Source organism: Tursiops truncatus, chromosome 9 (assembly GCF_011762595.2).
Source record: "Tursiops truncatus isolate mTurTru1 chromosome 9, mTurTru1.mat.Y, whole genome shotgun sequence".
Classification (NCBI taxonomy): domain Eukaryota; kingdom Metazoa; phylum Chordata; class Mammalia; order Artiodactyla; family Delphinidae; genus Tursiops; species Tursiops truncatus.
Genome location: NC_047042.1, coordinates 7004812 through 7020657, shown reverse-complemented (window position 1 = coordinate 7020657; position 15846 = coordinate 7004812). Strand labels below are relative to the sequence as shown.

The window sequence follows — 15846 nt, the reverse complement described above, 5'->3', positions numbered from 1 at the left end:
CCCGGGCCGCCTCCGCCCGAGGTCGGCGGGAGAGGGCCGCGGGGCCTGGCGGGCGAGCGAGCGGGCGGGGGTCCGGGGCCGCAGGCCGGGGAAGGCCGCCAGCGGCGGCCCGCAGCCCCCACCCCGCAACCCCCCCCACCCCGGCGCGGCCGCGAGCGCCGCACTCACCCGGGCGACGCCATGAGCGCGGCGAGGTCTCGGCGCTGCCGCCGCCTCCGCTTCCTCCGAGCTGAGCGACTCCGCCGGGGAGGGGCCTCGCACCGGCCGCCGGCCGCCCGCCCGGGCAGCTCCAGGCGGCGGGGGCGCGGGGAGGGCCCCGGGTCAGCCGGAGACGGGTGTGAGTGGGCCCGGAGCCGGAGGAGAGTCAGGCCGGGTATCGGCTCCGAGCGTGCGGGGCGGTGGAGACTCGGGGAGGGGGCCCGGGGTCGGCCTGGAGCGGCCTGGGGGCGGCGGGGGCGCGGGCGGCACGGGGCTGGCACCGGGGACGGGGGCGGTCCGCGACCCGCAGCCCGGACCCGCCCACCTGCCCAGGTGCCCAGGTGCCCGCAGGCCGGGACTCGCCGGGAGGCGCCTTCGGTGCCGCACCAGCGGAGAAACTGCCCCGGGGCCACGAAGCAGCTGCAGGACCCAGGTGAAGTCACCACCTCCCTGCCGTATGAGTTTGATTTCCTTAAGAAAAGCCTTTTCTTTAGCTCTGGAGGACGAGGCGTTATTATTAGTAAGCAAAACGATAACTTTGCTTTATCTTACTTGGTGTGCTGCCTTGCCCGCGTTGCTGGCCTCTCAGAGCCGGTTACACATGGTAAAAGGTGTGTCAGATCACACTGTGAAGCCCTAAGGACTGTGGAGGCACTTTTTATTATCCTTTACATTATACTATTTACCAATAATAATGAGTCTGTAATTCCTGCGGTGGGTTTCACAGCATCAGCGATGGGTACTTGAGCCTCAGTTCCTGTCTCGGCAAAATGAGTTTTCAGAGATAAGTGAGCTCTTGTAAGTAAAAACACTTAAAAAGCTCTGGATAATGAAAACCACTGTTGATCACATTTCTGTGTTATATTAAATATTATTAATAATCATTATTATTTTTACTACTAATAAGAACAAGAGACAGTAAAGCTGTGACTGAAAGCCTTGGCTCTGGAGCCAGACTACCTGGGTTGAAATCTGAACTCTTACCAATTACCAGCTCTGGAAGCTCAGGCAAGATAGAAGCTTCCCAGGGCTGTAGTTTCCTCAGTTGAAAAATGAGGATAATAGGTCTCTTCCTCTCTCTGAGGACTGAATGAGTTAATATTTGTAGAGTGATTAATACATTGCCTGGTAAATGGCCTCTTAACCTCCTGGGAATCCATCACATCTTTCTTTCCTTCGGTAAAATGGAATCTCAGAATTGCTGCCTTGAGTTCAGAAGATAATGCTCTGTAAATGTGAGCTGATAAGTAAAGCCACGGGGGGTTTGTGAGACCCAAAGTAGGTATAAATCTAAGAGGACCAGGGTTAAGGAAGAGTTTGGGGAGTGGGCAACTGCTAAAAGGCCTGATTCAAGGCAGTAATGACTGCCATTGGAGTGGGGGAGGTCAGATACTTTTTAAAAATAAGCTGTTGGTTTTAAAACATGTTTTGAAATAATGAATAGTGTTAATTCAGTGAAATTATTCTTCCTCAATATGAGTTTTACTAGGTATGTAGCATTTCACTGCATGGTGGACCATCATATGTTTTAACCAACCCCTATTATTAGACAAAATTTTGCTGCCAGTGTTTCATTATTATAAAGAATGTGGACAGTAAATATTCTTATAGCCAAAACTCCCCATATACATCCATGAGTATTTCCTTAAGCTGAGTTCCCAGGAGTCAGATGATACTAGTATTTTAAGTCTTTTCAGATACATATATAATCTCTGTATGTGTTTGTATACTTATACACACATACACAAACACATATATACTAATATACATATAGTTACATATATACATACATGTATACGTATACACACATGTATATATACACACACATAGAGACTGCTGTCCCAGCACGGTCATCAACACTGATGATAGTGCCAGTTTGCCAAAAGTCTCAATAAATTTCACAGTTTCTTTATCACTGTAAATTTGATAGGTTAAAAAACAGTATTTTGGCAAAATGGCAGACTAGGAAGTTCCAAGCTCACCTTTTCCCACGGAAACATGAAGAAAACAACCAGAAGCTGTCTGAACTAATTTTGTAGTGTCTCTAAAAAAGTTAAAGGTTTACAGCAACCAAGCAAACGTTCAAGCAAGAAAAAGCCATCCTAAAAATGACAGCAAAGTTTTGTGGCATTTTCACTTGCCATTGCCCCACTCCTTCCCCAGTGTGGCAGTGGTCTTGTTCTTGAGAAGGCAGCATCCTGTTTCCCAGTCCCCACATTCCTGTCACCTTGAACTGGAGGGAGCAGAGCAGACCTTATTTGTATACTACCTGGCCTGTAAGAAATGGTAAAGGTAGTCCTTCAGTTTGAAAGGAAAGGATGCTAGACAGTAACTCACAGCAGTATGAAGATGGAAAGATCTGACAAAGAAATACATGGGCAATATAAATGGCAGCATTACTTTAATTTTGGTAGCAACTCCACTTTTTTATTTCCAACAGGACCAAAAGGACAAATGCACTAAAATAAGTTATAAATCTATATTATTGGACACACAACGTATAAAGGTATAATTTGTGACATTAATAACATGAAGGGGAAACAGAAATGTATAGGAGTAGTAGAGTAAAACATGTCATTACAAAAAAAAAATCAGCTGAACACAAAAGAAGGCAGTAATAGAGACAAATACTGTAAGACTTTTTTATTAAGTAGCAAAGTGACAATAGTAAGTTCCTCCTTAAGTGTAGTTACTTTAAACGTAAATAGATTAAACTGTCTGATCAAAAGGCAGAGATAGGCAGAATGGATTAGAAAAATGATCCAAATATATACAGTCTATAAGAGACTCACTTTAGCTCTAAAGACAGAAGATTGAAAGTGAAAGGATGGAAACATATTCCCTGTAAATATTAACCAAAAGAAAGCTGGGTAGGCTATACTAATTCAGACAAAATAGACTTCAGTTTAAAAACTTACAAGAGATAAAGAAAGACATCATATATTAAACAAAAGTTAATCCAACAAGACAATTATAAACATGTATGTACCAAAAAGAGCCCCCAAATATAATGAAGCAAACATTCACAGAATTGAAGGGAAAAATCATTCCACAAAAATAGTTGAATACTTCAATAATCATTTTCAATAGTAGATAGGAGAACCAGACAAAAGATCAATAAGAAAATAGAGAACCTAAACAATACTACAAGTCAATTGTACCTAACAGATGTCAACTGAAAAAAATGCACATCCTAAAAGCTGACAATTGTGTTCTATTAGGACTTTCTGAGGACCTAAGCCCAGAAGACAGCCTCTCAGATAGCTCTGAGGGGCTGCTCTGAAAGGGTAAGGGAGGAACCAGGATACATAGAAGTTTTGCAACAAAAACCAGGTAGTTGGAACATCAAAAGGTTACTGTTAATTAAAGAAAATCCAGATATCTCAAGTTAATGAATTTAGCACTTTTCTATGTACGGCAAGATGCAAAACTATGGACTCATTGAAATCATTCCTTTGACATTCACCTTAACTATCTAAGGCCAGTATCCTGTTTTTAACGATCCTGAATTTCCTCGGGGTACACAGTCTGGGACGGCTGCAGGGGCTGATGGCTTGGTGGCTGCAACATACTTTGTTTACTGTTATGGCAGTCCACACAGACATATACGGAACACTCCACTCAATAACAGTAGAGTACACATTCTTCTCAAGTGCACATGGTACATTGTTTGGAATAGACCATACATTAGGCCACAAAACAAGTCTTAATAAATTTTAAGAGACTTAAATCATCTTTAAAGATCTTTAAAGATACTACAAAGTTACTTTTCTGATCACAGTGGAATGAAACTAGATACCAAAAAAGAAGGAAAACCGGAAAATTCACAAATATGTGGAAATTAACACACTCTTAAAAATCCAATGGATTAAAGAATAAATCATAAGAGAAATTACAAAATACCTTGCTAAAAATAAAACCACAATATATCAAAGCTTATGTGATGCAGCAAAGTCAAGGCTAAGAGAGAATTTTATACCTGTAAACATCTATGTTAAAGACGAAGAAAGATCTCAAATTAATAACCTAACTCTATGTCTTAAGGAACAACAGCAACAACAACAAAATGAAGGCAAACCAAACTCAAAGCTAGCAAAATGAAGGAAACATTAAAGTTTAGAGCAGAGAAAAAATACACTAGAGGATAAACAATAGAGAAAAATCAATGAAGTAAAAAGTTGATTCTTCGAAAAGATCAGCAAAATTAACAAATCTTTCGCTCAACTCACTAAGAAAAAAGGAGGGAAGACTCAAATTACTAAAATCAGAAATAAATGTGAGGACATTACTACTGATTTTACAGAAACAAAAATAATTTTAAGAGAACATTATAACAGGTGTACACCAACCAACTGGATAACCTAAATGAAAAAAAATAATTTCCTGGAAACACACTATCAACTATAACTCAATAATGAAGAAAGAAAAAATCTGAATGAATCTACAACAAGTAATGACTTTGAGTTGGTAGTCAAGAAACCTCCCAACAAAGAAAACTGTGGACCAGGTGGCTTCACTGGTGTATTTCACCAAATATTTAAAGAAGAACTAAGTCAAATACTTCTCTAACTCTTCCAAAATGTTAAAGAGCACCTCTGATTTCATGAGGTCAATATTACCCTGATACCAAAGCCTGACAAAGAAACTATAAGAAAACTACAGATCAATATCCCTTATGAATATTGATACAAAAATCCTCAACAAAATACTAGCAAACAGAACACAGAAACATAGAAAAGGATTATACATCATAACCAAGTGGATTTATTCCTGGAATGCAAGGATGCTTCAACACATGAAAATCTATCAATGTAATATATCACATTAATATGATGAGGGAAAAAACACCACATGATCATCTCAATTCATGCAGAAAAAAAAAACATTTGACAAAATTCGACAATCTTTCACAACATAATACACTAAAACTAGGAATAGAAGGAAACTTCTTCAGTATGATAAAGGTCATATATGAAAAACCCAGAACAATGATGAAACATTGATAAAAGTTTTTCCCTAAAATCAGAAACAAACAAACAACAACAACCAAAAAAAAGAATGCTCTCTTTTGCCACTTCTGTTCAACATAGTGCTATAAGTCCTAGAAAGAGCAATTAAGCAATAAGAAGGGGAAAAAAAGGCATCCAAATCAGAAAAGAAGAAGTAAAATTATCTCTGTTTGCAGATGACATGATCTTCTATGTAGAACATCCTAAAGACTCCACCCAAAACTGTTAGAACCAATATATGAATTCAGTAAATTTGCAGGATACGAAAGGCAACATAAAAATCAGTTGCATTTCAATACACAAATAAAAACCTATCCAAAAAGGAAAGTAAAAAAAAAAATCTCATTTATGATAGCATCAAAAAGAATAAAATACTTAGGAATAAGCTTAATCAAGGAGGTGAAAGACTTGCACACTAAAAACTATAAAACATTGATGAAAGAAATTAAAGAAGACACAAATAAATGGAAGGACATCCCATGTTCATGGATTGAAAGAATATGGTTAAAATATCCATACTACCCAAAGTGATCTATAGTTTTAATACAATCCCTATCAAAATCCCAATGGCATTCTTTACAGAAATAGAAAAAATAATCCTAGAATTCACTTGGAACCATAAAAGACCCTGTATGTCCAAAGCAATTTTACACAAGAAGCACAAAGCGGGAGGCATTACACTTCCTGATTTGAAAATATATTACAAAGCTATGGTACTGGCAATAAAACAATGGAACATAGTAGAGAGCTCAGAAATAAGTCCACACATCTACAGTCAACTGATCTTCGAGAAGTGTATCAAGAATACTGGGAATTCCCTGGCAGTCCAGTGGTTAGGACTCTGTGCTCTCACTGCCGAGGGTCAAGTTTCAATCCCTGGTTGGGGAACTAAGATCCCACAAGCCAGGTGGTGCAGCCAAAAGATAAATAAATAAATAATACAAAATTGGGAAAGGATAGTTTCTTCAATAAACAGTGATGGGAAAACTGGATATACACATGCAAAAGAATGAAGTTAGATCATTGTCTCACACCATATAGAAAAATCAACTCAAAATGCATTGAAGAAATAAACATGAAACCTTTATACATAAAACTCTTAGAAGAAAACATGAAAAAAGCAAAATATTGGACTTTGTGATGATTTATTGGATATGACATCAAGACCTCAGGCAACAAAAGCAAAAATAGACAAGCGGAATTATATCAAACTAAAAAGCTACTGCACAGCAAAAGAAATAAAATGTAAAGGGAAACTATGGAATGGAAGAAATATTTGCAAAAGACATATCTGATAAGAGGTTAATACCCAAAATATAGAAGGAACCGTTAAAAATTGGGCAAAGAACCTGAATAGACGTTTCCCAGAAAACAAACAAATGTCTTCCATTATACAAACAGGCATATGAGAAGGTGTTTATCAGGGAAATGCAAATAAATTAAAAAATGAGATATCACTTCACACCTGTTAGAATGGCTATTACCAAAAAAAATTAAAAATAAAAATAAAAGATAACAAGGATGGTGAGGATGTTGGTGAGGATGTTGAGAAATGGGATGCCTTGTACACTGTGGCTGGGTATGTAAATTTTTACAGCCACCATGGAAAACCTATGGAGGTTCTTCAAAAAGCTAAACATAGAAATACCTTATGATCCAGTAATCCCACTTCTGGTTATATCTCCAAAAGTATTGAAGTGAGAGTCTCAAAGAGATATCTGAACTCCCATATTCATTACAACATTATTCACAATAATCAGGATATAGACACAGCCTAAATGACTGTCAATAGATGAATGGGCAAAGAAAATGTGGTATATAAATACAGAATATTAGCCTTTAAAAAGCAGCAAATCCTGCCATTTGGAACAACCTGGATGTAACTGGAGGACGTTATGCTAAGTGAAATAACCAGACACAGAAAGACAAATCCTGGGACTTCCCTGGTGGTCCAGTGGTTAAGAACCCACCTTCTAACAGAGGGGAAGCAGGTTTGATCCCTGGTCAGGGAACTAAGATCCCACATGCCGCGGGGTCAACTAGGCCCGTGCACTGCAACTACTGAGCCCGTGTACTCTGGACCCTGTGTGCCACAGCTACTGAGCCCATGCTCTCTAAAGCCTGGACACCACAACTAGAGAGAAACCCATGCGCCAAAACGAAAGATCCAGCATGCCGCAACAAAGATCCCACATGCTGCAACTAGGACATGACACAGCCACAAAAATAAAAATAAAAAGACAAATATTACATTATCCTACTTTTATGAGGAATTTAATCAAATTCAGAACCAGAGCATAGAATATTGGTTACCAGGGGCTGATAAGAGGGAAAAATAAAGAGGGGTTGGTTGGTGAAAAGGCACAAAGTTTCAGTTATACAAAATGAGTAGGTTCTGGAGATCTGCTACACAACTTAAGGCCTAAGTTAACACTAATATACGGTATACTTAATCTGCAAAGAAAGTAGATCTTACGTTAAGTGCTCTTACCACAAAAGAAAAAAAAATGTATGATAGGGCTTCCCTGGTGGTGCAGTGGTTGAGAGTCCGCCTGCCGATGCAGGGGACGCGGGTTCATGCCCCGGTCCGGGAAGATCCCACATGCCGCGGAGCGGCTGGACCTGTGAGCCATGGCCGCTGAGCCTGTGTGTCTGGAGCCTGTGCTCCGCAATGGGAGAGGCCACAGCAGTGAGAGGCCCACGTACCGCAAAAAAAAAAAAGTATGATAAATATATAAGTAAACAAATAAATAAATAATAAAATTAATAAATGAATGGAGTGAGAGGAAACTTTAGGAGGTGATGCCTAAGTTTATGGCCTTGATTGTGGTGATGTTTTCACAGGTGTATACTTATCTCCAAGCTGATCAAGTTGTATACATCAGACATATATGGCATTTTTAAGTCAATCATACTCAATCAAGAGGTTAAGAAAAGGTCAGCTGCATTTCCATACACTAACAATGAGTAATAACTAAAAAGAAATTGAGAAAGCAATTCTGTTTATGTTAGCATCAAAAAGAAAAAATATTTAGAAACAAATTTATCCAAAAAGGCAAAACATGTGAACACTGAAAACAACAAAACAATATTGAAAAACATTAAAGAAAATATAAATGGAAAGACATCCCATTTTCACATTGGAATCTTAATATTAAGATGTCAGTACTAACAAAGCAATCTACAGATTCAATGAAATCCCTATGAAAATTCCAAGCATTTTCTACAGTAATAGAATAATCATTCCTAAACTTCATAAGGAATCTCAAGGAACACTGAATAATCAGAACCGTTTTAAAATAAAGTACAAAGTTGGAACTCACACATCCTGATTTGAAAACTAACTACAAATCTACAATGATCAAAACAGTGTAGTACTGGCATATAGGACAATGGAATAGAATAAAGAGTCCAGAAAATCTCAAATATATTGTCATATATATAATTGAAGTATATTTGATTTACAGTATTGTGTTAGTTTAAGGTGTACAGCAAAGTGATTCATTTATATATATATAATATTCATTTACATATATATAATATTCATTTATATATATATTATATATTATATATTTTTCTGATTATTTTCCATTATAGGTTACTACAAGATATTGAATATAGTACCCTGTGGTATGCAGTAAATCTTCGTTGCTTATCTATTCTCTGTAGAGTAGTTTGTATCTGTTAATCCCATACTCCTAATTTATCACTCCCCCCTTCCCCTTTGGTAAATATCAGTTTGTATTCCTATGTCTGTGAGTCTCTTTCTGTTTTGTATATAGGTTCATTTGTATTATTTTTTATATTCCACATGTAACTGATAGCATACAATATTTGTCTTTTTCTGTGTGACTTACTTCACTAAGTATAATATTCTCTAGGTCCACCCATTTTGCTACAAATGGCAATATTTCATTATTCTTTATAGCTGAGTAATATTCCATTATATATATATATATATATATATATGTATCTATATCACATTTTCTTAAGCCAATTGTCTGTTGATGGGCACTTGGGTTGTTTCCATGTCTTGGCATGGGGTGCATGTATCTTTTTGAATTATAGTTTTTGTCTTTTCTGGGTATCTACCCAGGAGTGGGGCTGCTATATGATAGCTCTATATTTAGTTTTTTAAGGAACCTCCACTGTTCTTCATAGTGGCTGTACCAATTTACATTCCCACCAACAGTGTAGGAGGGTTCCCTTTTCTCCACATGCTCTCCAACAGTTGATATTTGTAGACTTTTTGATGATTGCCATTTTGACCTGAGTGAAGTGATAACCCATTGTGATTTCGATTTACATTTCTCTAATAATTAGCGATTGTGAGCATCTTTTCATGTTGCCCATCTGTATGTCTTCTTTGGAAAAATGTCTATTTAGGTCTTCTGCCATTTTTTTTATTGGGCTGTTTGGGTTTTTTTTTTTTATATTTAGTTGTATGAGCTGTCTGTATATTTTGCATATTAATTCCTTGTTGCTTGCAACATTTGCAAATATTTCTCCCATTCTGTAGGTTGTCTTTTCATTTAGTTGATGTGCGAAAGCTTTTAAGTTTGATGTAGTCCAGTTCGTTTACTTTTGCTTTTATTTTTTTGCCTTGGGAGACTGATCTAAGAAAATATTGCTACAATTTATTTATGTTTGAGAATTTTATGCCTGTATTCTCTTCTAGAAATTTTATGGTATCATGTCTTGTACTTAGGTCTTTAAGCCATTTTGAGTTTATTTTTGGATATGCTGTGAGGGAGTGTTCTCATTTCATTGATTTACATGTAGCTGTCCAGCTTTCCCAACACCACTTGTTGAAGAGACTGTCTTTTCTCCGTTGTATATTCTTGCCTTTTTGGTCACAGATTAATTGACCATAGGTGTGTGGGTTTATCTCTGGGCTCTCTATTCTGCTCCATTGATCCATATATCCCTTATTGTACCAGTATCACACTGCTTTGATTACTAGAGCTGTGTAGTATAGTCTGAAGTCCAGAGGATTATGCCTCCGGCTTTATTCTCTTTCCTCAGGATTGCTTTGGCAACTCTGCGTCTTTTGTTGTTCCAAATAAATTTTAGGATTATTTGTTCTATTTCTGTGAAAAATATCATGGGTATTTTGATAGGGCTCACATTAAATCTGTAGATTGCTTTGGATAGTATGGCCATTTTAACAATATTAGTTCTTCCCATCCAAGAGCATGGGATATCTTTCCATTTCTTCGAATGGTCTTCATTTCCTTTATCAATGTTTTAGACTCTTCAGTGTATAGTTACTTCACTGCCTTGGTTAAGGCAGTGAAGTAACTTCCTCAGAGAGGCCTCGCCACCCCCTGCCCACTGTGGACCCGCTGGTACATGTGAGGTGATGCTCTGTCCTTTCCCACAGCACTCACCACATCGGCAATGACTGGATCTCCACTTCTGCCTCCCCCACCAGGTGGTGAGCCCCCCGAGGGCCAGGCTGGCTGTCTTGTTGACAGTTGTGTCCCCAAAGGCAGTGAAGTAATGAGTAATAAGTATTTTATTTTTTTGGACATGATTTTAAGTGGGATTTTTTTTTTTTTTTTTGGCTGTCTCTTTCTGACATTTCATTGTTAGTGTAAAGAAATGTAACAGATTTCTGCATATTAATCTTGCATCCTTCTACCTTGCTGAATTCATTTATTCTAATAATAGTTGTGTGGACACTTTAGGGTTCTCTATATGGAGTATCATGTACTCTGCAAATAGTGACAGTTTTACCTCTTCCCTTCCAAATTGTACTCATTTTATTTCTTTTTCTTGTCTGATTTCTGTGGCCAGGACTTCCAGTAGAAGTTGAATAGAAGTGGTGAGAGTGGGCATCCTTGTATTTTTCCTGAATTTAGCAGAAAGGCTTTCAGTTTTTCACTCTTGAGTATTATGTTTGCTGTGGGTTTGTCATAAATGGATTTTATTATGTTGAATTATGTTCCCTCTATACCCACTTTGGTGAGTTTTTAATCAAGAATAGATGTTGAATTTTGTCAAATGTTTTTCTGCATCTATTGAGATGATCATATATTTTTTGTCTTTCCTTTTGTTAATGTGATATATCTGCCTCTATAATCATCAAGATATTGACCTATAATTTTCTTTTTCTTTTCTATTTTGTTTTTTTAGTGTCTTTGTCTGGTTTTGGTAACAGGGTGATGGTGGCTTCATAGAATAAATTTGGGAGTGTTCCATCCTCTTCAATTTTCTGGAATAGTTGGAGCAGGATAGGTGTAAATTCTTTGTATGTTTGGTAGAATTCCCCAGAGAAGTTGTCCAGTCCTTGAATTTTGTTTGTAGGGACTTATTATTATTATTATTATTACAGAATCTATTTCACTTCTAGTGATTGGCCTGTTCAAATTACCTGATTTTTCTTGACTCAGTTTTGGCAGGCTATATATTTCTAGAACCTTGTCCATTTCTTCTAGGTTGTCCAATTTGTTGGCATATAACAATAGTATTCTCTTATGATTTTTTTTGTATTTCTGAGGTATATGTTGTGATTTCTCCTCTTTCATTTCTTATTTTGTTTATTTGGGTCCTCTCTCTTTTCTTCTTGGTGAACCTAGCTAGAGGTTTGTTGACTTTACCTTTTGAAAAAAAACCAGCTCCTGGTTTCATTGATCATTTTTATTGTTTTTAATATAAATATTATTTATTTCCACACTTATCATTATTATTTCCTTCCTTCTGCTGACTTTGGGTGTTGTTTATTCTTCTTTTTCTAATTCTTTTAGGTGGTAGGTTAGGTTTTGTGTTTGAGATTTTTCTTGTTTCTTGAGGAGGGCCTATATCACTATGAACTTCCCTCTCATAACTGCTTTTCTGCATCCCATAGATTGTGTAATGTTGTATTTTCATTGTCATTTGTCTTGAGGTATTTTCTGATTTCTCTTTGATTTCATTGTTGACCTGTTGGATTTTTTAGTAGTATGTTGTTTAGTTTCCTTATGTTTGTTATTTCCCCATATTACTTTTTGCAGTTGATTTCTAGTTTCATATCATTATGGTCAGAAAACATGCTTGTTGTAATTTCTATCCTCCTGAATTTGCGAGGCTTGTTTTGTGACCTTGTATGTGGTCCATCCTAGAGAATTTTTCTTGTGTGCTTGTAAAGAATATGTATTTGGATGTAGTGTCCTGTAGATATCAGTTAAAGCCAACTGGTCTGTTGTGTCATTTAGGACCTCCATTGCATTATTGATTTAATTTCTGGAAGATCTGTCCATTGGTGTCAGTAGATTGTTAAAGTCTCCTACTATCATTGTATTATTGTCCATTTGTCCCTTTATGTCTGTTATTATTGTTTTAGTATTTAGGTGCTCCTCTATTGGGTGCATATGTTAATGAGTGTAACATACTATTCTTCCCTTTATCATTATATAATGTCCTTCTTTGTCTTTCTTTATGGACTTTGTTTTAAAGTCTATTTTGTCTGATATGAGTATTTTTATCCCCAGTTAACCTGTCATTTCCAGTTGCATGAAATACATTTTCTCATCCCCTTACTTTCACTCTGTGTGTCTTTCGCTGTGAAGTGAGTTTCTTGTAGGCAGCATATTGTAAGGTCTTTTTTTTTTCAGTCTGCCACTCTATGTCTTTTGATCAGAGCATTTAGTCCATCAACATTTAAAGTAATTATTTATTGGTATATACTTATTGCCATTTTAAACTTTGTTTTCCAGTCATCGTTGTAGTTATTTTTGTTCATTTCTTCTTTTTGTTTTTCCTTTTGTGGTTTGTTGATTTTCTTTTGTAGTATACTTGAGTTCCTTTCCTTTTGTTTTTTGTGAATATATTGTCTGTTTTTTTTTTTTTTTTTTTTTTTTTTTCGGTATGCGGGTCTCTCACTGTTGTGGCCTCTCCCGTTGCAGAGCACAGGCTCCGGACGCGCAGGCTCAGCGGCCATGGCTCACGGGCCCAGCCGCTCCGCGGCACGTGGGATCTTCCCGGACCGGGGCAGGAACCCGTGTCCCCTGCATCGGCAGGCGGACTCTCAACCACTGTGCCACCAGGGAAGCCCCTATATTGTCTGTTTTTGATTTGTGGTTACCATGGAGTTCAAGTATGTTGACCCATACTATATATATTTGCTTTAAACTGATAGTTGTTCAACTTCAAACACATTCGAAAAGATGTACATTTTTATATACCCCTCTGCCACATTTTGTGATTTTTATGTCCTATTTTCCAACTTCATGTTTATCCTTTTGCTGTTAATTGTAGTTATCGTCACTTCTACAGATTTTTTGTTTTTTAAGCAATCCTCAATCCTTTCATATGTTTGCCTTACCTATTGTGATTTCCCCTTTCCTCTATTCTTGTTTCTTTTCTTTCTTTTTTTAATATATTTATTTATTTATTTATTTATTTTTGGCTGTGTTGGGTCTTCATTGCTGCGCACGGGCTTTCTATTGTTGTGGTGCATGGGTTTCTCATTGTGGTGGCCTCTCGTTGCAGAGCATGGGCTCTAAGCGTGCAGGCTTCATTAGTTGTGGCACACAGGCTCAGTAGTTGTGGCTCACGGGCTCTAGAGTGCAGGCTCAGTAGTTGTAGCACATGGGCTTAGTTGCTCCGTGGCATTTGGGATCTTCCGGTACAGGGCTCGAACCCATGTCGCCTGCCTTGGCAGGAGGATTCTTAACCATTGTGCCACCAGGGAAGCCCCTTGTTTCTTTTCTATTTGGAGAAAACCCTTAAATATTTCTTTAGGCTAGGTTTAATATTGCTGAATTCTTTTAGTTTTTGCTTGTCTGAGGAATTCTTTATCTATCCTTCTATTCTAAATGATAATCTTGTTGGGTAGAGTATCCAAAGTTGTAGGGTTTTCCCTTTCAGGAATTTGAATTTGTCGTTCGACTCCCTTCTGGCCTGCAAAGTTTCTGCAGCAAAATCAGCTGATAGTGTTATAGGCGTTCCCTTGTGACCTACTCTTTGTTTTTCTCTTGCTGCCTTTAGAATCCTCTTTTTATCTTTAAATTTTGCCATTTTAATTCTGATATGTCTTGGTGTGGGTCTGTTTGGGTTCACCTTGTTTGGGATCTTCTGTGATTCCTGTCCCTGGATATGTGTTCTTTTTAACACTTGGGAAGTTTTCAGCCATAATTTCATCAAATACATTTTTGATTCCCTTCTTTCTCTCCTCCTTCTGGAACCCGTATTATGTGTCATTTGACATGTGTTGTATTATCCCATAGATCTCATATATTGCTTTTTTTTTTCTTTTGTCTTTCTGTCTGCTGTTCTAGCTGGGTGATTTCCATTATTCTGTCATCCAGATCACTTATTCGTTCTTCTGTGTCATTTAGTATGTTATTCATTGCTTCTAGATTGGTATTTATCTCAGCAACTGAATTATCTAATTTTGGTTGGTTCATCTTTATAGTTTCTTGTTACAATGATATGCGTTTCTAATGATAATCTTTCTTAATTCCTTTAGTATTTTTAATACCTCCTTTTTAATTGGGTTCTAGTAAACTGAGGTCTATTTCATTATTTGTTCTTTCAGGGGATTTCTCTTCTTTTGTTTTTTTGCAGTACGCAGCCCTCTCACTGTTGTGGCCTCTCCCATTGCGGAGCACAGGCTCCGGACGTGCAGGCTCAGCAGCCATGGCTCACGGACCCAGCCGCTCCACGGCACGTGGGATCCTCCCGGACCGGGGCACGAACCCGCGTCCCCTGCATCGGCAGGTAGACTCTCAACTACTGCGCCACCAGGGAAGCCCCTCTTGTTCTTTTAATTGGGAATAATTCCTCTGCCTTTTTATTTTACTTAACTTTATCTCTATGAATTTAGGAGAAACAGTTGTCTACTGTAATCTTGAAGGGGAATTTTTATGTGGGAGCATCCCTGTGTAGACTGTGTGTGTCCAATATTTTTGGTGCAAGGGCTGGTTTTGGTATGGATACCAGCCACATCTTTCCTCCGAGTGTGCTGGCTGTTATCCCCTTGATAGGGGGTGTGGTTGGTGTTTCAGTGTCTAGAGCCTGTGCTGGATATGAGGTGGTTCTTTCTCTTTGTTCATGGCTGTCACTGCCCTGCTGGGGGCAGGGTCCATTTCCCAGTTGGAATAGAAGCCTTGAGGGTTGGGTTTCATCAGGCTCTGTTACCCTCGAGTGTGTCACCTGCCCCAAAGTTTGTAATTGCTGAAGTAAGTGAGGCCTGTGTGGTCACAGCTAACCTATGGGTCATCCATGCAGGTGTCCATGGTTCCACTCAGAAGCATCCCAAGGTTCCGTCCCTTTCTCTGTTAAGTTCATCCCACATTTAGTGAAGGGCTGTGGTGTGGAGTAGGCTGGGACTGGGGGTTGGGGCATTGTGGCTGCAGGAACTGAGGTGGCTGTGCTTCATCTGAGATCTGGGCTGCCTCTGTGGAAGACTTCTCTGAGGACCCGTCTGCCCCAGATCTAGTGCTAATCTGTGGTGTGGAGTGGGTGGGGTTGGAGCACTCATGCTACGACATAAACCACTGTGCACTCCTGCCCAGGGCCATTCTGCCTGAGAGTCAGTGCTGAGCGTTTGTACATTCTTGTGGCATCCCCCAGTGTGTGCGCTGACAACGTCTGCCCAGCCGGGCTTGGTGCCCCAGTGCATGTGCTGACAATGGTCTCTGTGGTTCCACCCAGA

At 38.7% G+C, this 15846-nt stretch overlaps 1 protein-coding gene across 4 annotated transcripts in view; it reads right to left on the bottom strand.

The window, feature by feature from the left end:
• Positions 1 to 15846, bottom strand: part of URGCP (upregulator of cell proliferation) — a 92327-nt gene that overhangs the window by 32339 nt on the left and 44142 nt on the right. Inside the window, exons 1-2 of one of the 4 annotated variants that reach the window (XM_019939265.3) lie at positions 751 to 840; positions 169 to 669 (exon numbers count right to left, since the gene is read on the bottom strand). The exons of the other annotated variants lie outside the window; for them this stretch is intronic. Coding sequence (XP_019794824.1) covers positions 169 to 182 — 14 coding nt within the window. The 5' untranslated portion in view covers positions 183 to 669; positions 751 to 840. Of the gene's footprint in view, positions 1 to 168; positions 670 to 750; positions 841 to 15846 lie in introns of those variants that run through there. 4 annotated transcript variants of the gene reach the window in all.